At 37.3% G+C, this 24,266-nt stretch overlaps 6 protein-coding genes across 8 annotated transcripts; 4 read left to right on the plus strand and 2 right to left on the minus strand.

Annotated features, from left to right (window-relative positions):
• The first annotated feature begins 1,031 nt into the window (after positions 1-1,031).
• On the plus strand, positions 1,032-4,733 carry LOC110747778 (PGR5-like protein 1A, chloroplastic). Of its 2 annotated transcripts, XM_021947886.2 has the most exons (10): positions 1,034-1,437; positions 2,221-2,336; positions 2,582-2,678; positions 2,797-2,897; positions 2,976-3,032; positions 3,274-3,350; positions 3,697-3,748; positions 3,874-3,984; positions 4,105-4,202; positions 4,436-4,733. In XM_021947886.2, the coding sequence occupies exons 1-10, from the start codon at positions 1,251-1,253 to the stop codon at positions 4,503-4,505; spliced, it is 966 nt and encodes a 321-aa protein (XP_021803578.1). In that variant the 5' UTR covers positions 1,034-1,250; the 3' UTR covers positions 4,506-4,733. The 2 variants fall into 2 exon arrangements, with proteins under 2 accessions (XP_088109541.1, XP_021803578.1); XM_088253415.1 differs by lacking the exon at positions 4,436-4,733 and having other exon boundaries at positions 1,032-1,437; positions 4,105-4,206.
• Positions 4,734-5,103: 370 nt separating this feature from the next.
• Positions 5,104-7,357, minus strand: LOC110747792 (histone deacetylase complex subunit SAP18). Its single transcript, XM_021947893.2, has 6 exons — positions 7,133-7,357; positions 7,006-7,038; positions 6,245-6,355; positions 6,042-6,137; positions 5,532-5,606; positions 5,104-5,443 (listed from the first exon to the last, which is right to left on the minus strand). The coding sequence occupies exons 1-6, from the start codon at positions 7,292-7,294 to the stop codon at positions 5,411-5,413; spliced, it is 510 nt and encodes a 169-aa protein (XP_021803585.1). The 5' UTR covers positions 7,295-7,357; the 3' UTR covers positions 5,104-5,410.
• Positions 7,358-9,312: 1,955 nt separating this feature from the next.
• Positions 9,313-10,524, plus strand: LOC110747803 (expansin-A7-like). The gene is made up of 3 exons (XM_021947902.2): positions 9,313-9,499; positions 9,643-9,958; positions 10,136-10,524. Exons 1-3 carry the CDS (start codon positions 9,337-9,339, stop codon positions 10,446-10,448), a joined length of 792 nt encoding a protein of 263 aa, XP_021803594.1. The 5' UTR covers positions 9,313-9,336; the 3' UTR covers positions 10,449-10,524.
• A 1,323-nt stretch (positions 10,525-11,847) lies between these two features.
• Positions 11,848-13,850, plus strand: LOC110747816 (uncharacterized). 2 transcript variants are annotated; one of them, XR_002525316.2, is made up of 3 exons: positions 11,848-13,024; positions 13,315-13,447; positions 13,553-13,850. XR_002525316.2 is itself a non-coding variant. In XM_021947910.2 (2 exons), exons 1-2 carry the CDS (start codon positions 12,069-12,071, stop codon positions 13,331-13,333), a joined length of 975 nt encoding a protein of 324 aa, XP_021803602.1. In that variant the 5' UTR covers positions 11,848-12,068; the 3' UTR covers positions 13,334-13,541. The 2 variants fall into 2 exon arrangements, 1 of the variants encoding a protein (XP_021803602.1); XM_021947910.2 differs by lacking the exon at positions 13,553-13,850 and having other exon boundaries at positions 13,315-13,541.
• Positions 13,851-15,733: 1,883 nt separating this feature from the next.
• LOC110747838 (B-type cell cycle switch protein ccs52A) lies at positions 15,734-20,451 on the plus strand. The gene is made up of 10 exons (XM_088253475.1): positions 15,734-16,463; positions 16,560-16,682; positions 16,930-17,034; positions 17,975-18,154; positions 18,390-18,452; positions 18,552-18,746; positions 19,244-19,345; positions 19,444-19,506; positions 19,620-19,688; positions 19,987-20,451. The coding sequence occupies exons 1-10, from the start codon at positions 15,933-15,935 to the stop codon at positions 20,038-20,040; spliced, it is 1,485 nt and encodes a 494-aa protein (XP_088109601.1). The 5' UTR covers positions 15,734-15,932; the 3' UTR covers positions 20,041-20,451.
• A 1,784-nt stretch (positions 20,452-22,235) lies between these two features.
• LOC110747541 (protein STAY-GREEN homolog, chloroplastic) lies at positions 22,236-24,029 on the minus strand. Its single transcript, XM_088253268.1, has 4 exons — positions 23,622-24,029; positions 23,299-23,472; positions 22,971-23,138; positions 22,236-22,885 (listed from the first exon to the last, which is right to left on the minus strand). The coding sequence occupies exons 1-4, from the start codon at positions 23,751-23,753 to the stop codon at positions 22,526-22,528; spliced, it is 834 nt and encodes a 277-aa protein (XP_088109394.1). The 5' UTR covers positions 23,754-24,029; the 3' UTR covers positions 22,236-22,525.
• Between the last annotated feature and the right edge of the window lie 237 nt (positions 24,030-24,266).

Genomic DNA, 24,266 nt, shown 5'->3' on the forward strand with positions numbered 1-24,266 from the left:
AAAATCTGAAAAGAGAGCATGAATTCATGTAAAAGAGAAATCTTGTTTAGGATTGGTATTAGGGTGTTGTGTGATAGATTGTATTAGGGTGTTGTGTGATAGATTGTATTAGGGTGTATCAGGGATATTTTTTGTAGTTAAATAGGGTGTACTTAGTTAATTTTACATTTTGATTAAAATATTAGGGTGTTCTTAGATCATATGGTGTACTCATTTAATTTTAGGGTTCGTTTAGCAGTACTCTTTTTTAATAATATATAAATTTTACGTAAATATGCAATAATAATACAATAATGCTACGAGCACCAACTTGTTTACTAACTTTTTGATATCAATACATATGCCACATCACATGACATGGCAACCATGTTTTTGTTTTATGGGTCTAAAAGATGGAATTTCATAACAAGCAGGCAAAAAGCCGAGAGAAATACAAAGCCGATAAACAGAAAGGCACAAACTTACAACAAGAGGAGTACAGTAGATCGAGGGGAAGAGGGGATCTAAATTCTTTTTGTTAGAGCATCCACAGTGGGGGAGTGTAAATTCGGGGGTGTAAAGCCACTTTTACATCCCCTTTACACCTCCGGGGGGTGTAAATATGTTTTTTGCTCCAGTGGGGGGTGTAAATTCGGGGGTGTAGCCGTGGGTCCCAGCCTTTTATGTTGACTTTTCTTCATTTTTGTTCTCTTTTCTCGGGTGGGTCCCGCCTGCAAGGGATGTAAAAATGGATGTAAATATACAATTTATTTTACATCCCCATGATGGTGATGTATATTTACATACATTTACATCTCACCATTGGAGACGATTCCGATGACTCGGGGTGTATATTTAACATACACCCCCATATACACCCCCCACTGTGGATGCTCTTACTCTAACATATCATGTGCCACATGTATTGGTATCAAAATGTTGACAAATAAATTGATGCCGGAGCGTTATTGACATAAAAAGCATAAGTTTCCAAACATAGGGACGTGGTGTTGAAAACATTTGTGAGACTAGAACTGTTTCGTTTGATAAGTGTCGACAAAAAAGCCGTTGGATTCCCTCCACACATTCCCCGGTCACCTTATCTCCTCATATGATTTTTCTCTCTGCTTTCCCTCCAAACATCCAAAAAAGAAAAAAAAAATGAACCTAAATTCAGATTACCAAAAATCAGATAACCCAAAATCTTGGTCTCCATTTACTGCTCTGCTCATTCTGTAAACAGAGGATTAGTGGCCATTTTCTCACTTCCAATGGCTACCAAATTAGCCTTCACCTTAACATCTCCAACCCCTTTTAATCCCTCTAGTCAGAGACCCTTTGTTTCTGTTTCTTCTCCCTCCACAAGGGTTGAGTCTTTTCAGTTCAGAGGGAGGCAGCTATGTCTCCGGCGCCGGCTTCTGGTTCTTCCCTCTAAGGCTACTGCTGACCAACGACAAGGTTAGGATCATCTGTCAATTTGAGGCTTTTTTATTATTATTTTTTAATTTTATACAAGCGATATTTCGGGATGGGGAATCAAACCTAGAACTTCGGGTGCATGGGTAAATGATCTTAACCACTTGACCTACGAGCCCCTTGCGTCCATTTGAGGCTTTGAAATTGGTGTTTGGTGCTTGTTGGTTTAAGTTTTGTGTAATTATTGAATGAAATTAATAAAAAAAAATTTATGAGAATGAAATTGATTGAGCATTGTGTATGATGATTGAAATTAACTAATTAAGTAATCAATTTCAAGTTCACTGCTATATCATTGTGTTATGAATTGAACACTTTGCTTACTATAAAGGGTGTGCTTAGTTAATAGATAATATTGTAAATGGGTTCGTTCTTATATCTCCCAAGTCATGAAAGAATATGTAACAAAACAAAATGATCAACTTAGATTTTTTTCTTAATGTAGTGCAAAAGAAAATTAGGGACTTGTTCATGATTCAGTTTTAAATTTTTTCTTACTTGCACGGACAAGTGTCGCCATGTGAAATTTACTCCATAATGTGGAATAGGTTTTTTTTTCCCTCTTTGCAATATATACCACATTTACTGATCACATTTCTTATCAATATGGGGATCATCTACATAATTTGTTTTCTACCTCCATGTCACCTTTGTAGAAAGCAATGTAGTCAATGTTCACAAATAAGTTTATCGTGCTTAAATTTAAACTTCTTGCTTGGTTTTCCTTTGAAATTTCTCGAGTCAATTCCAATGTCTTTGTTTCAGACAAGGTTGAAGACGAGGAAGTTTTTGATGGCAAGATCCTGCAATATTGTAGCATAGACAAGAAAGGGAAGAAGTCCTTGGGTGAACTTGAACAAGACTTTCTTCAAGCTCTACAAGTAATTCTACACTGCATTTCAATGCTTTATATTGCTGTAGTGTTTTCTTTTAGACACATTATGATTCTATGGACAAAGAGATACAAGAAAATACTAAATCTGGATCTCGGTCGCCTTGAGCAACTAATGTAGGCAAAAAGTGCAATGGCTCCATCAGTTACCTTGTTCTAGAAGTTATCTATCTGTGTTCAAGATACTGACTATTTTTCTTCTTCTTCTTCTTCTTCTTCTTTTTCATTTTAAAGTCATTCTATTACGATGGTAAAGCTATTATGTCAAATGAGGAATTTGATAATCTCAAGGAAGAACTAATGTGGGAAGGCAGCAGCGTTGTCATGCTAAGTATGGACCCCTTCTTTTGTTTTTGAATGGGACTTGATATCTCAATATCTTGAATTTCATATGTTCATATTTTTTTAAGATTTAAATTCAGTTTCTCTTGTTTTATTTTACCATGCAGGCTCTGATGAACAGAAGTTTTTGGAAGCTTCAATGGCCTATGTGTCTGGGAACCCAATTCTGACAGACAAAGAGTATGATAAACTGAAGATGAGGCTAAAGGTTTGTTTTTGTTGGTTGGTTTCATGTCTTCAATGGCCTCTCCATATGTATGCTTTAGCTCACTCTTTTATTTTGCAGACGGAAGGGAGTGATATTGTAGTTGAGGGTCCCAGATGCAGTCTCCGTACCAGAAAGGTGTGAAATGCTCAGTTTTCTTGCTCTTTCTCTGTGTATCAATTGTATGCATTTACCCCTGTATACCCTTGGCCTTGTTTTGTGGCTCCACTTGGACTGAATCGGAGCTGAGTCAAAGCCAGTTCTTATAAGTCCCAGCTCTCTAGACGGGACTTGTACACTGATTAACTTGCTTGCACAAATGAAGGCGTAAATGGGCAAAACAGGGCTGTGCTTGTACTGATGAATTTGCTTCCAACAGGTTTATAGTGACCTGACTGTTGACTATTTGAAGATGCTCCTGCTGAATGTCCCAGCGACTGTTGTTGCCCTAGCAGCGTAAGTTATATGATCATATCATCAAATGTAGGCTTAAAACTCACAATCCCATAGCTGCAGCTTTAATGCATGTGAACCTAAAAGAGTTTGTTTTGAGAATGCTTTGTTATTCTGCTTCACAGCTCTTCTTTGAGTGAAGGGATATATTCTTATAACAAGTTGGGCTATTCTATATAATACTGCATCATTTTTCTTGTTTTCATTTTAATCAACTTCCTCGTGAAAATGATTAGAAAGTAGAAACTGATTTTTATTTTTTGACTCTGTTCAAACTTAAAAATTATGCCTTTCCTATTTTTTATTTATTGAAACTCTGGTGAACTTTCCTTGTGTCCTGATCTGCTAGGTTCTTCTTCCTGGATGATGTAACTGGGTTCGAAATCACATATCTTTTGGAGGTAAGCATTCACCATATCCAGAGTTCCTTGTTCTAATTTCACACATATTTTGGGATAGCTAAAAGTCATTGTTTTTTGGATGTGCTCTCTTTTAACACAACCTTTCATAAATTCTTGGGCTGCAGCTGCCAGAGCCATACAGCTTCATTTTCACATGGTTTGCCGCTGTTCCAGTCATAGTTTATTTAGCTCAGGCACTCACCAAACTGATTGTGAAGGATGTTCTGATCTTAAAGGTACAGAGAATTTGTGTTGTCAAATGTTAGTTCTTAACTTCTTATAAGTTATATGAAAATATTATGTATCTGATGTTGTTGATGCTATATTGCTATTAACATGTAATATTTATTTTATAGGGCCCTTGTCCAAACTGTGGTACAGAGAATGTGTCCTTCTTTGGGACCATACTATCCATTTCAAACGGCGGTGCTACCAACACCATTAAATGCTCAAAGTGAGTAAACAGCTAACCATTGATTCTATGAGCAATGCTCGGGTCAGTCACCCACTATCAAATGGACGACTCTCAGCCGTTGATGCACGTGGAACCTACATTGCATCAGTGACTGAGAGCCGGCCACTTGCACGTGGACAACTGATCTTAGGAAAATCTTTGATTCTAGTATCCACGTTTCCTTGTTTTTGTTCCCTTTAGTTTTAACTGTTATGAGTAATATTTGACTGCAGCTGTGAAACTCCGTTGGTTTATGATTCAAACACGCGTTTGATTACATTGCCAGAAGGAAGCAATACTTGATTAGAATTTGGAACTTGGGAGTACGTATATTATCTACCCAACTCAATTATGTAGCATAAAAAGTAATGCATAAATCAGCACTTGCATTGTGTAAGTGGTTTCTTGTGCTGAATAATATACTCGAACAGTAGTTTTTTGTTCTTCTTTGGATCTTCGAAAATCTCAGCAGTTGATTGTGAATATGAATACAAGGAGAGAAGATATCATGATCAGATAGTTCAGCTTTCACGCTTATCGTGCGATCTTAAATTCCAAATTTTGACAATAACTCAGTTGTGAAGCATTTTCTTCTCTCTATATTTGGGTTGTCTACAAATAACCCTCTCTGGACTGAAATGCGTATACTAAGCCCCACAGAGTTGATCGCAATTACTTACTTAGTAACTTTTGTACAAATTATGGTCCACAGGACCACAGCTCTTTGTACATTATGGCCGTTATGCAGACTGCATAACTAAAGCTTCATCGACAAGGGGCCTATAACTCAACTGGTTAACTACATCTACTCATGCACCTTCGATTCCCCCTCCTTCCTAATATCACTTGTATTAAAAATAAAATAAAATCTTAATCATGCCTGCCTATTGCCAGTAATAAATACTTAAAAAATTGTCCATCTAATATATGATAGTGTTTTCTCATGTACCAAGAACTGAAAAACCAATAGTACTAAGATTACAAGAATACTTCCTGAAGCGTTTCAACATCCATACGACATACAGAACGGCCTCCACAAGACGGTTGAGTAAAGGCAGATAAAGCATATTAATACATCCACAATAATGGGCAACAAATCAACTCTAAAGGTGGAAAAACATGAGACAGGCTCGCTCCTTCCTACTCAATCCATCTGAGATGCTGCCATTGTAAAAACATCACAGCTGATGCAGCAACCACCATCTTCTCTATAGGACCGCCACATCTAAATAATCCCCAATCTACATCATTGAACGGAAAGAAGTGAGAACACCCATCGTTCCCTTTTTGGTTGAACACAATAAATTCTGATATAAAATTTCACTTTACCTGGAAGTTAAAATCATTCAATGCCTTGTTCTCATCCGGATTTCTACCATTTCCATAAGAATGTGTCATCCCAACCTTTAGAAATTAGAGAAACACACAATTTTTAAAAATCACAAATTAAATTAATGTGCATAAGTACACGAGTGGTGTATCTATGATGATGTATAGATCATAATATACACGGCTCAACTGCATCTGTACCTAAGCTATATTGTTTCCAACCTACCTATACTCTGTATCAATATCATCCTGTATACACGCCCATCGAATATGCCACATGTGATAGAAAACAAATTTAAAAGAGGTGAAAAGATACATATGAAATTCACTTTTTTCTTTTGATAGGACATAAGCTTTTCACATTAATGAGCATAAGTTTCAGTTGAAGCAGAAAAGAAGATTCATTTATCTGTAAAGTGGAGCATAAAGAAAGTCTTGATAGCTTGATTTGAAAACATAAAATGTATCATAATACATGCATATATCACCAAGTGAGAAGGTAGTAAGTACCGTTTTCACCACAAAATGACCGCGCCTGTCAGGGTATACAAAAGCAAAAGAAAGTTTTGCATTTCTTCTCCTAGCCTCTGGAGCAATCTCTTTGACCTGACAAAGAACTAGAATCATCTTTGGAGCAAGTAATATAAAATTATTCAACCAAATATGGCAAAGAGTATAGCATGGCATGACAATATAAAGAATGCACCACATACAAGATCAGTTAGCTCGCGAAGTGTCGCGTCTTTCCATGTATAAATTTGGACCTCATCTTTGGGTTCCTTGCCTCTGACTGCAAAATCCTCATTATTATGATGACTTCCAATCTGCAGAAAGATACGTTAAATGAAATTGTAAAATGCTAAATCGGAATATCATCAGTCATCAGCCAAACCATATGTCTCTTTCATTTCCTTTATATTAACATTGACTTCCCTCACTAACACTGCTGCTAAATTCTCGTACAACGTGAGTTTCTCCATACTTCAAAACCAAATTATTACTGCTTATGATGGTACAGGAAACCCAATGTAATTCTCTTTCCCCCTTCCAAATCTTATCTCAGAATCACCACCATAACTTTCTACCGAACTAATTTCAGAGCCTAGTTAGAGCAACCATGTTAAAGGCCAAGAGAGAGTGAGCCACTAATATATGTAGTTCAGAGTGGGGACTTCATAAGCACATTTGTAAGAACAAGTTTTCAATCGTTTCCCTTTCACTCTCTAACCCAAATGCTTTTCTAACACTACTCTGCAACAAAATCAACAATATCTACTTCCACAAAAAGACCTTAAGTCAAGTAAAGAATGAAGTTTTAAAAGGGTCATCTGATTTTGAATATAGAAAAAGAATTAGCACAAGAAGAAGCTGACTACTACCCAGTCATGACCAATATCCGAAACCCAATTTGACAACAATAAAATACTTAAAAACTAAAATAAATCAATAAAACACTAACTGGACTTGCACATACCTTAGTGAAAACCCGAAGCAACAAAGGGCAAGTCTGCACATAAACCAGCAAGAAAGTAAGTTGAAAACAAAATTTGAAAAACATAGAAACCCTAAAGAAGCAAACAGCAGAGCTTGAAAGGGAGGACCTTTTCACGGTCGACGGGCTCGAGGCGGGGAGGGGGCGGGGGCGGTGGACCCCTAGAGTGAGGAGGAGGAGGAGGGAGGGGTCTGCCGGGTGGACCTCGGGTCTGGGCTTGGTTCTGGGGACCCGGTCCGCCCATCTTGTCGTCTCTGTTTCTCCTCTCCATTGTTGCCTTCCCTGAGTTTTTGGTTCGAGAATGATTTCGGGTTTTCGGGTATGAATTTTGGGATTTTGGGTTGAGGTAGTAGAATTTGTACTGTACTGAGAAAACTACGGGTCATGGGCCTTTAGCCCAAAGGGTCCGAAAGAGCCCATGGAGTTGCCAATCACTCTATAAATATTATATAAATCCAAAACTGTTATTTGAGTTTTATGGTGAAATAACCCAGACATTTAAAACCTTTGTAGAAAATGACTCGTTTCTTCCAAAGTTAAGAAAACTATTCTTTGCGCCTAGTGGAAAAGAGCCTTGATTTGTAGATAAGAGGCCTTAGGTCTGAACTCTCATGACGTCTTAGTTGTATGTGTGTGTGAGATACTCTTCTCTCCTCTAATTTAGATTATCGCTTGTACTAAAAAAAACTATTCTTTGCAAAAGACTTGTAGTTCAAGTGAGAGTATTTTTACCCTTGTATTCATGGTCCTAAATTCGATTCCTCATCTTTTCAAATATCGCTTGTATAAAAAATAATTTTTTTTTTCTTCAGTTTTTCTATTTAAACTCCGCACTTCTCTTTGTTCACCCCAATACTTAAATCATTAAATTATTAAGTTTTATCATTGTGTAAAAAGACAAAAAAGGTTATCCAACTTAATACTTAACCCTCGTACATCTATACCCAGATACCCCACCACTCTTCATATTGAGTTTTAGAAAAATACAAACTCCTCTACATCCTACTGCCAGATTACTTTTTTCTTTTAAAAACATAGAATGTTGAGGAGCCTACCTTTGTAAAAGTTACGTGGGAGCTGATGGAAAGGCTTGTTGATTGATTGGCTGTAATAATCTTGTTTTCTTCCTTTTGTTTAATATATCCGACTTTTCAGTTCATATGTCAACCCCAATAATGAAATTTAAGAGTTTAATGATTTAAGTATTGGAATGAACAAAAAAAAGTAAATCCGAAAAATGTGGGGTTTAAATAGAAAAACTCAAAAAAAAATATAATTTGAACTTTAAAACACACTTATTGTCCATTGCATTTGTTTCCCATTTGATTCATACAGTAGATATGTCGGCCCCAAGGGTGAAGTTGCCATATAGTTTTCGAATAATTTTAATGTTTCTCTTTATCTATTTAATTAAAAGTGTGGGGTTTAAATAGAAAAACTTTTTTATTTTTTATTTTTTTTGCTGGTTGTGTATTTGAGGGTAGTTTGGGAAAATAGTGAGGTTTTCTTAGAAATTGTGAAAATTTAAATTAGAAGTTGGGGTAAACTTAGAATATGGAATGAACAAAGAGAAGTGCGGGATTCAAATAGAAAAAAATAAATACTTTTTACTCTCGTCAACTTGAAAAAATTAGGATGTTTCTAATCTAAAATTGAATTTTAGTGAAAATTGAGAGACCAAAATAGTAGTACAACCACTTAAAATTCCTTAACTAGATTATAATTAATTGTGTTTGTGTCTAGATAACCTCCCCAAATTAACATATAATCTATAATATTAAAAGTCAAATCAGTATTTGTCATTTGTGCATAGCATTCAACTGATTAAATGTGATATATGATTTTTAAAACTTTGACTTAAAAAACATTTGAGAAAAAAGGACACTAATGTAGCCAAACACAATGTATCCTTTTTCATACAATTGGGCACTAACTTAAAATTCCATCAACAAACTCAAATACCCCCCAAGAGAATAAGAATTTGAAATATATTATAAAAAATAATGTAATATTCGTTACATAATGTTTAATTATTTATCAACGTTCTAAAATGCAAATAACAACGTTTGGCACCATAAAATATTTCATAAATTGAAGCCCTCAAAATATATTCATTGCGTGAGCAATTTAAAAAAAAACTCTTGCTTTGACTAACTGAAGGGCATAACCTTCGTTGGGGCCACGAAGTCGTTTCTAGCAACCTCAGTGTCATGTAGTTGAACATTATATAAGGCATACAATACGTACCAAAGGGCATTAAACTTGGTACTTTTTATCCTAAAGGGTCTCAAAGAAACCTCTACCAACACAGCCATGGCTTCTTTCCTTCCTTCATGGAGCTTTAGCTTCCTCTTCACATCATGGATGCTGGTAGCCCTAAGCAGAACGGTGGTTGCAAAGGTCGTTTACCGACCTAGCCCGTGGCACCTTGCCCATGCTACTTTTTACGGTGACGAGACTGCCTCCGATACCATGGGTATGTATGCTCTTTACTTACTAAAATGATCTCTTGTCAGACTCTAACTACGTTACCATTATTGGTGATGTCACATAAGTAGTTTATGCTTTAATTATTACTAAATCCTTGATGTTAATTTTTTTTTTTCTGGGGGGTTTTAGGTGGAGCTTGTGGGTATGGAAACTTGTTCGTTAATGGGTATGGCACAGACACAGCAGCATTGAGCTCGACACTATTCAACAATGGATATGCTTGTGGAACTTGTTACCAGATAAAATGTTATGGGGCTAGTGCATGCTTTAGAAATGTTCAATTCACCACGGTGACCGCTACCAACCTTTGTCCACCAAACTGGTCCCAAGACTCCAACGCCGGTGGCTGGTGCAACCCGCCTCGGACCCATTTTGATATGTCCAAGCCCGCTTTCATGAAAATTGCTCAGTGGAAGGCTGGCATTGTCCCAGTCATGTACCGCAGGTACAACATAAGCCCTTAAAGCTTCATAATACATTTCATTGATGTAATATTGTCTTTTTTATCTCTCTTGTTACGTGAGTTAGTATACACAAAGATTTCAAACATATGGTTATAAGAGCATGTTATACATCAATTTTTCTCATGGAGTTCTCAATCATCTATGCTATTTCCTTGCAGAGTACCATGCATAAGGGCCGGGGGGCTTCGATTCTCTTTCCAGGGAAATGGGTACTGGTTGTTGGTGTATGTGATGAATGTAGCAGGAGGGGGTGACATTGCAAACATGTGGGTGAAGGGAAGCAGATCAGGGTGGATCCAAATGAGCCATAACTGGGGAGCTTCATACCAGGCCTTTGCAACCTTGGGAGGCCAAGCTCTCTCTTTCAGGATCACTTCCTACACATCCAAGGAGACTATAATAGCATGGAATGTTGCTCCTTCAAACTGGAATGTGGGTTTGACTTACAATGCAAATGTGAACTTCCATTGATGCCCAACAAGCAGATCATGAGAGATATTTATGCCATCTATGACTCTTTTTTGTTTTCTTAATTTCTTACTTTTTATGAAGCCCGCAAGGCCTTTCTCTGTTGCTTTGGCTTGGCAAATTTTCCCTTTCTTTTTTTATTTTATTTTAAAATTTTTATGCAGGGCAAATTTTCCTCTGGTTAATTTGCATCTTATATATATCCTTACTAAAGTGATTTCTACTCACTAAAATGAGAGCAGAATGTTCACATGCTAAGAGTACAACTGCTTGTTTTCATTATTTGGTTGAAAAACAAGTTCTCTGCCTCTGCAAATATCATCTATATAATAATTTGAAAAGTGCTTTTGTCCCAAGAATATATTTGAAAAGCATTTCAGAGCCATGACAAAGTTTACGTGTGGCTTTTCTTGTATCAAAGGATGAAAAGTCTTATGTTTCATCACACACTTTATGTTGTTATCCTGCAAAAACAAAAACCAAATTGTCAAAGACTCTCTGGTTTTCAATCCTGTGATCTAACAGTTGATAAAACAAACATAATAATTCATTCTAAAGATTCAATGCCATATTGGGAAGTCATCAAAGAAGAGAAGAAATACGTTTGCAATCCTAAATCTCAAATTGGGTCATAAAATTAGAAACAGAGAAACCACTCAAGTATAATTGCATCACCAAAAACACCCACAAGACCATGATCATTGCTACCATGTCATGTTTTTTTAATTTGTTTGATCCCATGTGAATTGTGGTCCCATTAGAGGGGGAATCAAATGGAATGCCATGCTTGCTAAAACGTGACCCCCACAAAGTGGTTAAAAGTGGGGAACATGTTATCAAATCAAACGAACAATTAGGAGCAATATTATGCCCTCCCAAGGCAAAAACATTTCTTGTAACGGGAAAAGGTATCCCACGTGTAATTGTGTTATTAGTTGAGGACTGTTGCATGAAAGTCTCTCTCCTTCCACATCGGCTAATAATACTATGTCACGTGAAAGTGTTATCACGAGTGTTATAGCGTTATTAGCCGGAGATAGCAAACTAATGCTATCTCCGTTTCATGAAAGTCTTTCTCCCCAAAAAGGGCCTCTCAATTCATTGCCTAAGCACGCCAAGCTTCCCTTTTTCTCTTCCTTTTTCCACAAAGTGTCATCATCACCAAGGCTTTAACATCATTTCTTCAACCTTCCCACCTCAATATTTTACTTTCTTTTTCTTGGGAGCCCAATTTTAGTTTCTAAAGGAAACAAACAAGCATGTATATTTTGCTGTTGTCCAAACTTGATTTTGTGAGGTCTTGCATTGACCAACCCTCCTACAGAAAACAGCAGGCAACCTTTTAGTTTTGGATAAAAAATGTCAAAACCTAACTTGTATTCTCTCCAAGGCCTATATAAAGGGAAACAAAGTAAGAACTTTCTTTTCCCTTTTACTTGCTTACCTTTTAATCCACCTCAGCTTTTTCTGAGCTATAAAGTCTTCAAACAGTGTGATAAGCTTAACTCTTTGCAACCTTGTACCTGTTTATATCCTCTGGAAAAAAAGAAACTCATTTAGATCTAGTTTTCATAGAATTCAAGCCATAGCCATTCTTTTAGTAAGCAAAACCATTGTACATTTATGATTTATTACCACCTTCATCCTTCAAAATCAAGCTCATTTTCTCACATGGGCTCTCTCTTCTCTCTCACATTGGTAATTCTCTCATGCATCTCCATAGCGTTAATAAAAACAGAAGCTCAGAAGATCAAGTCAGCTCGCCTACTCGACCTGCTCATCCGGGACTACACCTTCAAGGCCTATGACACACACTTCAGGACAGGAGTTCTACACGCTGTAAATTTACCAGCAAACTTCTCTGGCATCATAGTTGACACAGCAAGATTCAGATGTGGTAGTCTCCGAAGGTATGGTGCGCAGGTAAAAGAATTTCATCTAGACCTTGGTGTATCTGTGCATCCATGTGTTGAGAGGGTCATAATAGTTACACAAAACTTGGGTTACAATTGGTCTTCTATATATTATGCCAATTATGACTTATCTGGCTATCAGCTTGTTTCCCCTATACTAGGCCTCTTAGCTTATAATGCCGGTACTGATGTGAACTTCAGCAACCCTTTTGAGCTTGGAATTGAAGCTGCAGAAAAACCCATCAGGATAGACTTCAGAAATATCACAAGGGTGAACAACGAATCGGGTACAAGGCCATTATGTGCTAGTTTTGAAGGTCATGGCAAAGTGGCTTTAGCAAAGGAGGCTTCACCTTACATTTGTATTGCAAAAAGGCATGGCCATTTTGGGTTGGTCATTGAGAAGCCATCACCAGTGGAGTTGAACAAGAGCAAGAGAGTGAGCCCGTGGAAAGTGGCAGTAGGTAGCTCAGTTGGATCTGCTTTAGGTGTTTTTCTCTTGGGGCTGCTTCTGGTGGCAATGTTTGTGAGGGTGAAGAAGAGGTCAAGGATGGAGGAAATGGAGAGAAGGGCTTATGAAGAGGAAGCTTTGCAGGTATCAATGGTTGGACATGTGAGAGCTCCTACCGCATCGGGCACTCGAACAACGCCAACACTTGAGCATGAGTACATACCTCCTCCTCATTGAGTTGCTTTCATTTTTGTTCATACTTATTCTTTTTGTAACATTAGCTGAAATGAAAAGGTATTCAATGTTTATTTTGAGATAAATTTGAATTTAACCAATTTTTACAAAGGTTCAATTGAGTGGAACTAGGGAATTCTACTTTCTGAGCTGGGGCAATCCCTTGTTCTTTTTTTTTACCTTAAAATGTATATTTAACTGGGAAAAATATAGCATATTTCAACCTGAAAATAAAGTTGCAATTTTTCATCAAATATTTTTTTTTTTTCAGTTTCAATGGCACACCATAAGTATATTGGCCAACAAGAACAGAGAATCTGGTAAACATGGGAAAGCTACACTCTCTAAGAAATTCCAAAATCTGGCTGAAAAAAGGTCTTCAATCTGGACTTGTGCAGATTAAGGTAAGAGAACAGAGAACACACAAAATTTCATTCAGATATGGAAATATAATGCAGAATTTTCTGAAATTTTATTGTGATGCTGCTGGTGGTACTCCTATCCCACAGGAAAAAAAAAGTAGCAAAGCTTTGGATCTCCGCTTGGATCAGATGCATGCAACCTTTAGAAAAAGAGTAGTTTGATTTCTAGTCACTTGTGAGATAAAGGCAAAGTCATCCCTCTTCCCTTAACACAATGATTCTCACCTTTACCTTTCTTTATTGTGTCAAAGGTAATTCCATTGATGCTTCAAATTTCAAAACGCTCTTAACCCACCATTTACATTGAAATTGTCGGTGAAACAATGCTATAGGCCTGCAATGAATTTATTACCTATTTTATGTGATAAGTTTTGAAGAGCATACATACATATGAGTTCTACTACTTTCAAGTGAAGAACAACAATTGGGCAGTAATCGTAACCTTATAAGTAGACCTGACAACATTTCGTGTTGTGTGAAATTATCTTCAACATGACCTCTCCGGTTAACTTATCATGTCTAAAGTTATGAACTCAAATCCATTTAAAAAATTTGCGTGTCATCATGTCATGATTCACCCGTTTACCCATTTTGCTTTATTTTTTCAACAGAACTCCAAAATATAAGAAAATTACCATTTTATATCAAGTAATAGTATAACATAAAGAAAGCATCTTACAATAAGATGGAAACTTATGTCAAACGCATTACATACAAATGTTGAACCAAAGTTCCAAAAACGATACATAAGAAAGAAATAAATAAATTATAGGCTAAGAGATTTTTCACAAAACATAAGCATATTGAATAAAGATAACATGTCACTATCGTGTCTCGCCAATAAACAATAATCTGACCTATTAATAATCGTGTTATTATTGTTCTATCTGTTATGGGAGAAATCTCAACCCAATTAATATGGCTTGACCCAAACACTTAATTTTACGTACTTCTTCGTATCGTGTTTTCTTGTGTTCATAATTTTGTTAGGTCTAATTATAAGAATGCATTTGAATATATTAGTAATGATCGGTCATCAAGAGATTGTCACTACGCCTGAAAGCTTGTATTTCAAATGCTGCGCGAGCATCCCTAAGTAAACTAAACATTACTCAATACTTTTAAGATTAAGGCTAGTTGAATATGGTACTGTGCTCGCGCTCTTGCATCCGTGATTGAATCCACCTACCTATAAATTCTAATAGTTCACTTTGTAAAAACAGAAAAAGGAAAGATGGACGAGTTAGTGAGAAGGGGCAATCTCCTTATTAGATCAGAATTCCAATAAGATCTCAAGATAACAACTCTTAATTGTAAGCACAGGCAACACCTCTTGAGATTTTGAGAAGTTTCTCTTCCGGAAAGTATAATATGATATAAAAGTTCTAAGCTGTCTTTTTTAATCATGTCCTAGCTGTTCTTTTTTTTGCTCGAAATGATATCCTAGCTGTTTTCTTTCTGTAACATATGCCATATTACCCTTTTATGATTTATATTTTACATGCATGCATCTTCACGCAACCAACATTCCTTATAAACAATTAACTTTACCAATAAATTGTAGATAACTTTATTTCATCAACAAATTCATACCATTTCCTATTAAAGTAAATTTTCCTTTAAGCGAGCATGGCTTGACTCCTTAAAATTGAGGATGAGCTCCTCCTTAAAACCAATAGAGTTTTGACACCCGTTAAATTCCAGCATGAGCTCATTTATTGTAAGAAAAAAGAAAATTACAAAAATTTGACACTTTTCGCAACAACATTTATTGTAAGAATGAGCTCCTCCTCAATTTTAAAAAGTCAAAAAAAAAAAAAAAGCCCTTTTTCCATAACAAAATTGAATATATTATAACCCAAATCCTAAAAACCCACTCCAGTACTTAAATCCAGCATGCCTTATGTTTTTTTTATAATGGAAATCCACATGCATCCCCTTGATTTTAAAGCAGACATGATCCTAGCATAATAACTACACAAGAAAACCTTTCACCACCACATATATAAACTTACAGGCAAAACTTGGTATATTGTTATTCTATAGCAAAATTTTTGTACACCAAGTCCCAATTTATTATTATTTTGAAACTTGGTAAAGAAATAAAAGGGAAACTGAATCCCCCAGTTTTGGTAGGTTTCTATAAATCTTCCTGGAGAAAAAAGGAAAAAGAGTAAGTTGTTTAAAGTGTGAAAGCCTAAAGCTCCAGCCTTTAACTGTTTACCCAAAGCCCCTTACCACAATATAACCCCCTTATGATTTTCCCGGGATAATTAACTACTTTCTTACCTAGTTTTCCCGGGAAAATTACTAGTGAAGTCTCTAGCCATCAAACGCATCAACCCCCTTCCTCTCTTTCTCTCTCTATCTCCATCGCCATCCCAAACCATTCTCTCTCTCTCTCTCTCTCTCTCTCTCTCTAATACACACAGAGAGACAGAGACACGCACATACACAGTGATCTTCCATGGACGATCCCGCGGCACCACTGTCGAACAACCAACCAGCTCCGAGAACCCCATCTTCGTCTTCGTCGCAGCTCAATCCGCCTCCGGCTGTGCCGCGCACCCCTCAGGCTCTGCAATCCCTAGCACCATCTCGGCACATCGACCGAATGATCAACTCCAACCACCACCAATCTCCGTCGAGGACCATCTACTCCGATAGGTTCATCCCCAGCAGATCCGGCTCCAACTTCGCCCTCTTCGACATCTCGAATACTCCGGCCGAGGGCCGCGATGACTCCTCTAGCGCTTACGCCACGCTCTTACGTGCCGCCCTCTTCGGCCCCGACGCCGCCGGTGTCGTCCCTCCGGCGACGCCAGAGAAGCGGAACTTGATTCAGATGAACCCGCCCAGCCCCAACATCTTCCGGTTCAAGACCGAGACTCGCCGGTCCATGCACTCGCTCTCGCCGTTTGGGTTCGATGATGTGGTCACTGGGGTTCACCATAGCCCGGTTAAGGCTCCTAGGAAGGTTCCCAGGTCGCCTTATAAGGTAAATTTTATCAATTTCTGGTCTTTTTGGCGATTTGGGTTCGGTTGGTGTTTGAATTTGGTCAATTGGGTTTATGGAGTTTTGTTTCTTGTTCAGGTTTTGGATGCACCTGCTTTGCAAGACGACTTTTATTTGAATCTTGTGGATTGGTCTTCGCATAATGTGCTGGCTGTTGGGTTGGGCAATTGTGTTTATTTGTGGAATGCTTGTAGTAGTAAGGTGAGCTCTTGCTTCACTGACTTTGCTTCTGTTTTCTAACTCTACGTTATTGTTGTAATTTTGTTTGGTTGAGTATTACCTGAGGCAAATGTACGTTCTCCAATGTCACAAGTCACAACCTTGTAGGTTTTTATGACTGTTCTGATCATCTAGTGTGTTCTTTTCGTGGTGTTAGTATGAAATTTTGCTAATTTGAGTCTTTGCCTGTATAAATTTTTTTAACTTGATCATTGTATGTTACTTCCAGGTAACTAAGTTATGCGACTTGGGGATTGATGACAGTGTCTGTTCCGTAGGCTGGGCTCAGCGTGGGACTCATCTTGCTGTTGGAACTAGCAATGGGAAAGTCCAAGTAAGAGATACTTGTACATGATATCAGACATGTTGCATTCTTATAGGTTTAAAATTGAGATGCTATTTTTTATATTTTAATATTGCAAATTGGAATTAAAGGTGGACTTGCAACAACATCTAAACAGTAAGTGTTTTAAGCAACAAGTTTGTGACTTTATCATGTGAGATATGATCATTGGACAACATAATGCTTGAAAACTTTTATCTGAACGACGAAAGTTGTGGAAAAGTTTCGATATTAGAATATAGGCTACTACAAATAACAATGTCCTGTCTAGCTCAATAAAGGTGTAACAGCGTAAACAAGCCCCTGTCTGGTCTCCTTAGCACAGCCACTCCCACCAACACATCATATCAAATATTTTTGGTGCATAATTAGACATTATCGGTAGTACTTTATCATTCTAGAATCTCCAAGTATTGTTTTAATCTTAAGATTCCTTACTAGGTGTTCAGAGCTGTAGATAATCTATGTTACTGGTTTTTAGATATGACTATGAATAGGTTAACTGGGAACCTCCATCTCCTGCTCTTTACATTGTGACAGTGTTTGGAACTATGAGTCCAAACAGAATTGGATTCTGATTTTGGTGACTTTTTTATTTGATCTTTTTATGCACATTCACACATTGATAAACTTTCGACTTGTGGTCTGGTTATGTATAACATGCCACTTCTGTATCCTGCCTTTGTTGGAACCAGATTACATTGTGTACAATAATCAGGTTATGATTGAAAATTTATGTGATAAGTTGATATTCAAGACAGTTGCACGTGAGCAGTTTGTGGGTTAAGTTTTGTGCAGCATTACAACATGAACTTCGTATCTACCAACCTCTTATCTTTATTTCTTGGCATATTAGTTTTACTGTTAAACATGTGCATTTGCATATATGCTGCTGAATGATTAGCTGATGCACTCATTACCTACTCTGTAGATTTGGGATGCATCTCGTTGTAGGAGGATAAGAACTATGGAGGGCCATCGGCTGCGCATTGGAGCCTTAGCCTGGAGTTCGTCTATGTTGTCCTCTGGTAGCCGGGACAAGAGTATTCTTCAACGTGATATTCGTGCTCAAGAAGATTTTGTTAGCAAACTTTCCGGACACAAGTCAGAGGTCAGAATCCTTTATTTCATGTTCAGTTTGATTGAACTTGTGAGTTGAATAAAAGACTGCTAAACTTTTTGGACTCGAGTGTGCTTTCATGAATGTTACTCATTCTAATCCTTCAGTTTTCTAATTTAAACTTTGGGTAGTATACCAGTTGTTATGTTATTATCATATATGCTGCATGCGATATTCTGTTTAATTTATATTTTCTCAGTCTGAAAATAATTTTATTGTTCTTTAGGTTTGTGGACTGAAGTGGTCTTACGATAACCGTGAGTTGGCATCGGGCGGGAATGATAATAGAGTATGCTACATTTTCCTTTCAGCCTGACTTACGCTATGTGCATTGTAATTTGGTCATGCTTCCTATTCATAACTGATCATTTGTCCCTTGTATATACAGCTTTTTGTTTGGAATCAACATTCAACTCAACCGGTGCTGAAATACTGTGAGCATACTGCAGCTGTGAAAGCTATTGCATGGTCTCCCCATCTTCATGGACTTCTTGCATCTGGGGGAGGAACTGCAGACCGGTGTATTCGTTTCTGGAATACAACCACTAACTCACACTTGAGCTGCATGGACACTGGGAGTCAGGTGAAAAACTTGTTGGTTTGCTTAATATGCTTACTTTTCCTCTTGGTTTGCTTTAAATATTCATGCGGAAAGGAAGCTTTGCCCTATGGGGAATATTTAGTGAACCTAAACTGATTGCACTGGATGCCATTATTTCAATAGTTCCCAAACTTGTTGTTTCTTAACATTGTTCTTTTTCTAATGAGTAGATCATTCCACCCAATATAGAATGATGTAACTTCAATTTTTTACTTTGAACTTTTCCATGTATTGGTAAAGGGAGAAAACTGGGGTTAACACATTTGCAACTTGAATCTGATTAATTTTGCTGTGTTTTGCATCTAGATGCTAGATGAAAGGAAGAAATATGTTACTCAGAAAAACATGGATTTATCTCATTCGTGATGCTAAATGTTGATATATTTCTCTTCATAGAAATGAATTTAGTTGGTGACTGAAATCCCTCCCCCTCCCTCTTTCTAATAAGGACTGTGCTTCCATCCATTGTATATAAGCAGGTATGCAATCTCGTGTGGTCTAAAAATGTCAATGAACTTGTCAGCACGCATGGGTACTCCCAAAATCAGATAATAGTTTGGAGATATCCCACCATGTCCAAGGTACCGAAGTGCCAAAGTGCCAAAGTCTTGTGAATTCCTGTAACCAATAAATGTCTTTACTTCCATTTCTAATTTTCAATTTTCTTCTGCTGATGCAGCTGGCAACTCTTACTGGCCATACATACAGAGTTCTTTATCTTGCTATCTCACCTGATGGACAGGTAATGTACCCCCAATTCCTTCTAATTACCTGCCCTTTTTTTATGGTTATGCAAATTAATTGACGTTCCTTTATGCATATTCTGATCTATTACATTGATTATTGTTGTTTCAGACGATTGTCACTGGAGCAGGAGATGAAACACTTAGATTTTGGAATGTATTTCCTTCCCCTAAATCCCAGGTAAAAAGACTCAATAGTTGACGGAAATTAATGCATACTACATGCCATCAATTTGGTTAATAGATATTCCTTATTTGATAGTAATTGACTAGGGTATAATGTATATATAATGAGTGGCATTGATTATTCTGCGTTTGTGGTGAGGAACTAATTGTGTTCCATATCCTTGACATTCTACTGAGAACGTGAATTAAAATTGGTTTATGCAAGTGCTCTATATTGCATTTAGTTGTTCCCTGTGTTTTTCCCTTTCTTATGTAAATCAATACAACTCTTGTTAATCAAATTATTATTGCAGAACACAGAAAGTGAAATTGGAGCATCATCACTTGGAAGAACTGTGATCCGGTGACCTCCTGCGGGACTTCGATACCAACTTAGCAACCTTCGCAATTGCTCATATTGGCCGAGGAATGGGAATTGAATGAGGATTATATGTCATTTCTTTTTGACATGATAAAAGAGCTGATCAGATGGTAAACTTAAATCAACCCACAAATGACCAGGGATTTTGCTGGGACCTCAAAGGCTAAGACGAGAGTTGAAGCGATGATTGGTTTAATCTTTTTCAAATGTTTATTTATTCTCTTTTTCCCACTTCAGTAGTCAAAATATGTATAGATCGAGAGGGGGGGTTGTTATCAATTATTTTCACCTTCTCGGTGCTCCCTTGTATATTTAAAGGGAGAATACTGAAAGATAAGTTGGTCATTGTGGTGTAGTATCTTCACATTCTTTGTAAATGGATCACAATTTTTTCACATTTTTTGCGCCAAAACTATAGAAGTTGGTGACGTCAAGGACAATGTTTAAGCTCAAATTTATACTCAACTCTTTTAAACTATTTAAAAATCTTAATTGAATACACCCTCCTTAGCATTTCCAGCATATGATGAACATCCCCTGTGATTATAGAATATGATTCAAAATGTCTGACAGAATCAGAATCCCCCGGTTTGTTAATGTGATTTATTATAATTGGGAAATTGGGCAAAAAAGATCACTCCTTGCAAACCTATTGGTCATATACCATCCAGCATATATTCATTGATGAGATATTATCTATAAATACTTATATATTGCACACTTAATCCCTTTGCACACTTTTTCATTTGCTCTCTCAAAACACTCTCTTTACTCTATCTCTCTTCTCCTCTCTGAAAATTTTGGTTTATTCTTCGAATCTTTGCTCTGCTCTCTCAGAGATGAAACCCCAATCATGCATCTCCTCTCTCCTTTTTCTGCATCTTGTGGGTTTCACTTCTCTTCTCTCTTCTCTTCTTCTGCCCCCTTATTATTCTCCCTCCCTCTCTCATTTGGGTCATCCTAATGTTCAACTTCGAACACTTTTGAGAGCCTTTTCTGCAACTTGGATTTGCTTAAGAGATGGATTTTCCTCAAGTGGGTCGTGAGCGCCTAGCGTCAGGCGGGTCCTTTTTTTAATATATATATATATATAGTTATTCTCTTATCCGGATGTCCGCACGTTATTATCGTGCGGATCCTATTGTAAACAGGCAGGAAAACAGAGAGGGGTAGTACAAAATACACTGCGTCCGCACGATAATAACGTCCGGATGTCCGCATAAGAGAATTTCTATATATATAACGTATAGCCGAACGGCTATACCCAGTTTTTAATTTTTAATTTTAAAAATAGTCCAGCCGCGCGGCTACACCTATTTTGACACATGGCCCCTAATCGCTCGGCGCGCCCTCTTTTGTTTTTCATAAATCGTATAGCCGGGCGGCTATACTCGATTTAAATTTTTTTTTTTTTTTAAAAGTATCGCCGCTCGGCTTTACTGTTTTGACACTTGGCGCCTAGGCGCTAGGCGGTCCTTTTTTAATATATATATATATATATATATAAATAGTATAGCCGACCGGCTATACCCGGTTTTTAATTTTTATTAAATAGTATAGCCGATCGGCTATACGCGCTTTTTATGTTTCTAAATAGTATAGCCGGGCGGCGACTCCTATTTTGACACGTGGAGGCCCAATCGCTGGGCTCTTTTGTTTTCTTTTAAAAATAATATAGCCGCCCGGCTATACGCGATGAATTTTTTTTTATATAAATAGTATAACCGCGCGGCTCTACCGGGTTTTTTTTTTTAATAAATAGTATAGCCGGGTGGCTGTACGGTTTCGGACACTTGGTTCCTAGTCATTAGGCGGGTTAGTATAGCCGCCCGGCTATACCCAGTTTTTAATTTTTATTTTAAAATAGTATAGCCGCGCGATGATACTCGATTTTATTTACGTTTCTTAAAAATAGTATAGGAAATAGAAATACCGCTACCAGTGCAATCCAAATTTAATCTGCAAATGCCACTTGTACCCACACATTTTGCAAATATATACTTATTGGTCACTTAACACTTTTTCTCACTTTTTTTTTTTCTCTCTCTCTCTCTCTTTTGCTGTGTTTGGATTTGAGCTGTTGGATTGATCTTTATGTTTCTTACACCATTCTTTCATAGTTTAGAATATTGTAGACTATCACTTATATTAAAGAAAAAAAAACCATAATAGAAAAACATATATCGAATCTATCTCTTTAAATATTCATCTACTTTTACAATTTAATAGTTGATGCAAATAACGCACCAACTACATTTACAGTAACTTGGCAAACTAGAACTGGAACATACTGATGATAGATAGCACACCACCATTCAAGAACTGTTTCATTCACTGATTCACAGTTCTTGAATGGGATTTGGTCTGGCCATGAATAAATCTGACTTCCTAAAACAAAAGACCTTCCAGAAAGCCAAAAGGAACAAATATGTTTCTATTTACATCAAATCAAACAAACTAAGGAATTTTTTTTAGTTTGTTTCTTGGGTTTGGCCGTCAAAGCTCTGCTGGGGCCCATATCTAGTTTCATTTACATGGGGAAGCTCTTGGGGCCATGGAACCAAACTCAATGGTGGGAAGCAACAGTTACACTCTTCTTGGCATGGCGCTGGCAAGTCCCAGTTGCTTGGAAAAGTTTCCTTCTCGTTTTCCTCGAGGGCCCCACCTGGCGTACTTCTATAAGGTGCTGCTGCATCACTGAGTGGGCCCCAACATTCCACCTTGTTGAATTCTGGAATGCTTGAGTGGAAGTAAACCCAAACCGAAGCCTCCTGCAATTCTGGGTAGTTGCTGAACAGATTGCCATCCCCATGAACAAAGGCCTTCAAAACCTATTTAGATATTGGTTATAAATATTAATAAAGATCAAAAAGACAAAATTAAACAGTAATTAAGAGTAATTAATTAATGACTTACAACAGGAAGTTCTTTGCAGAAGATGAAGTATCTCAGCCTTGCAAACAGATCTAGAAGGAAATGACCTCCACTTATGTGGCAGTGAACATGAAGAGACATATTGTCCTTAACTTTCTTCCACTCGGCCACAACTTCATCTCTCTGTAACTTGTTGTACCACCCTTGCAACTGCAAATCAATTTCCCCAATTTTCAATCCAGAAATTTTCTTTTTTATCTACACCAATAGCTAATAACATAAACAACAATCCCCTGTTTGATCTCCTCTGTTAAATTTTTTACTTGAGCCTCAAGAAAAACATACACAACACTCAAGTAAAGGCACAAACCTGAGAGTTGTCTATTGTCTGTGAAATTGCCAGAGTGAGTTTTGAGGTGATATCACTGTGAGTAAGGGTGTAAGTTCTTGGAAGCTTCCCTGGGTGCTTCTGCTCATCCACTCCTAAAAACAGAACCTTCAGCTTTGATGCTTCAAATATGGATGGCCCAAATAGCCTTGCAACCTAATCAAACAAACCCACAAATCCATTTCAACCATTCTTGTCCAAAATAACCCACACACACACCAAAAAAAAAAAAACCCCCAAGAAACAATTTTGTGATTTTTTTTTTTTATAAATAAAAATAAAAAATAAAATAAAAAGAAGCTTACAGGAACCATGGCCCTGTTTCTTTTCTTGGGTATTTTTGTACAGTGAAGGAGAGAGCCTCTGTGATCAGATAGAGAGAGTGAAGGTTTGAAATCCGAAGGAAGCACAGAAGAAGCAGCAGTCAAAGTACCCATCTCTGTAGTCAAGACACTCGGGTTTTCTTTAGACACCCACTCTCTCTGTTGGCTCCAATCTTTTTGGCATCCAAAGAAAGAAAGAAAACACAATGAAGTCTCTGGTGGTGCTGCACTGCTGCTTATCTTAATTAATAAGATTATAAAACAAGCACAGAAAAGGAAGAGTTTCAAAGCAAAGGAGAAATCCTAACTGAAACTTGGGTGCTTTGCTTTTGCTTTTGCTTTTGCTTTGAGAATGATTTTTGGGTTTACTTCTGAGCTCAGCGTTTGAAACTTTGAAGATTTGTCCATTTGAGTTTGAGACGTGTCCGCTTGGCAAGTTTTGCCGCACATCACGGACCACGGTTTTTTATTTTTATTTTTTGGGTGGTCGAGATCTGATCTCGTTAAAGAAAGCTGGACGCAAAAGAAACGTACAAGAGGCTTAAAACAAATAGAAAAGTTGATATAGATCCAAATTCTCATCTAGAAGTTGGGTTTAATCCTCGGATTTGGTGACTTTGATACAAG

Source organism: Prunus avium, chromosome 5 (genome assembly GCF_965620075.1).
Source record: "Prunus avium chromosome 5, drPruAviu1.hap1.1, whole genome shotgun sequence".
Classification (NCBI taxonomy): domain Eukaryota; kingdom Viridiplantae; phylum Streptophyta; class Magnoliopsida; order Rosales; family Rosaceae; genus Prunus; species Prunus avium.

Coding starts and splice junctions, on each gene's coding strand:
- LOC110747778 (XM_021947886.2), top strand. CDS start 1,251: ATGGCTACCAAATTAGCCTTCACCTTAACATCTCCAACCCCTTTTAAT. Junction 3,351..3,696: donor ACTGTTGTTGCCCTAGCAGC/GTAAGTTATATG, acceptor CTGATCTGCTAG/GTTCTTCTTCCTGGATGATG. Junction 3,749..3,873: donor AAATCACATATCTTTTGGAG/GTAAGCATTCAC, acceptor CTTGGGCTGCAG/CTGCCAGAGCCATACAGCTT.
- LOC110747838 (XM_088253475.1), top strand. CDS start 15,933: ATGGACGATCCCGCGGCACCACTGTCGAACAACCAACCAGCTCCGAGA. Junction 18,453..18,551: donor CGGGCGGGAATGATAATAGA/GTATGCTACATT, acceptor TTGTATATACAG/CTTTTTGTTTGGAATCAACA. Junction 19,346..19,443: donor GATATCCCACCATGTCCAAG/GTACCGAAGTGC, acceptor CTGCTGATGCAG/CTGGCAACTCTTACTGGCCA.
- LOC110747541 (XM_088253268.1), bottom strand. CDS start 23,753: ATGGGTACTTTGACTGCTGCTTCTTCTGTGCTTCCTTCGGATTTCAAA. Junction 23,139..23,298: donor AGACAATAGACAACTCTCAG/GTTTGTGCCTTT, acceptor ATTGATTTGCAG/TTGCAAGGGTGGTACAACAA. Junction 22,886..22,970: donor TCTGCAAAGAACTTCCTGTT/GTAAGTCATTAA, acceptor ATATCTAAATAG/GTTTTGAAGGCCTTTGTTCA.
- LOC110747803 (XM_021947902.2), top strand. CDS start 9,337: ATGGCTTCTTTCCTTCCTTCATGGAGCTTTAGCTTCCTCTTCACATCA. Junction 9,500..9,642: donor GACTGCCTCCGATACCATGG/GTATGTATGCTC, acceptor GGGGGGTTTTAG/GTGGAGCTTGTGGGTATGGA. Junction 9,959..10,135: donor GTCCCAGTCATGTACCGCAG/GTACAACATAAG, acceptor ATTTCCTTGCAG/AGTACCATGCATAAGGGCCG.
- LOC110747792 (XM_021947893.2), bottom strand. CDS start 7,294: ATGGAGAGGAGAAACAGAGACGACAAGATGGGCGGACCGGGTCCCCAG. Junction 7,039..7,132: donor AGCCCGTCGACCGTGAAAAG/GTCCTCCCTTTC, acceptor GTTTATGTGCAG/ACTTGCCCTTTGTTGCTTCG. Junction 5,444..5,531: donor TGAATGATTTTAACTTCCAG/GTAAAGTGAAAT, acceptor TCAATGATGTAG/ATTGGGGATTATTTAGATGT.
- LOC110747816 (XM_021947910.2), top strand. CDS start 12,069: ATGATTTATTACCACCTTCATCCTTCAAAATCAAGCTCATTTTCTCAC.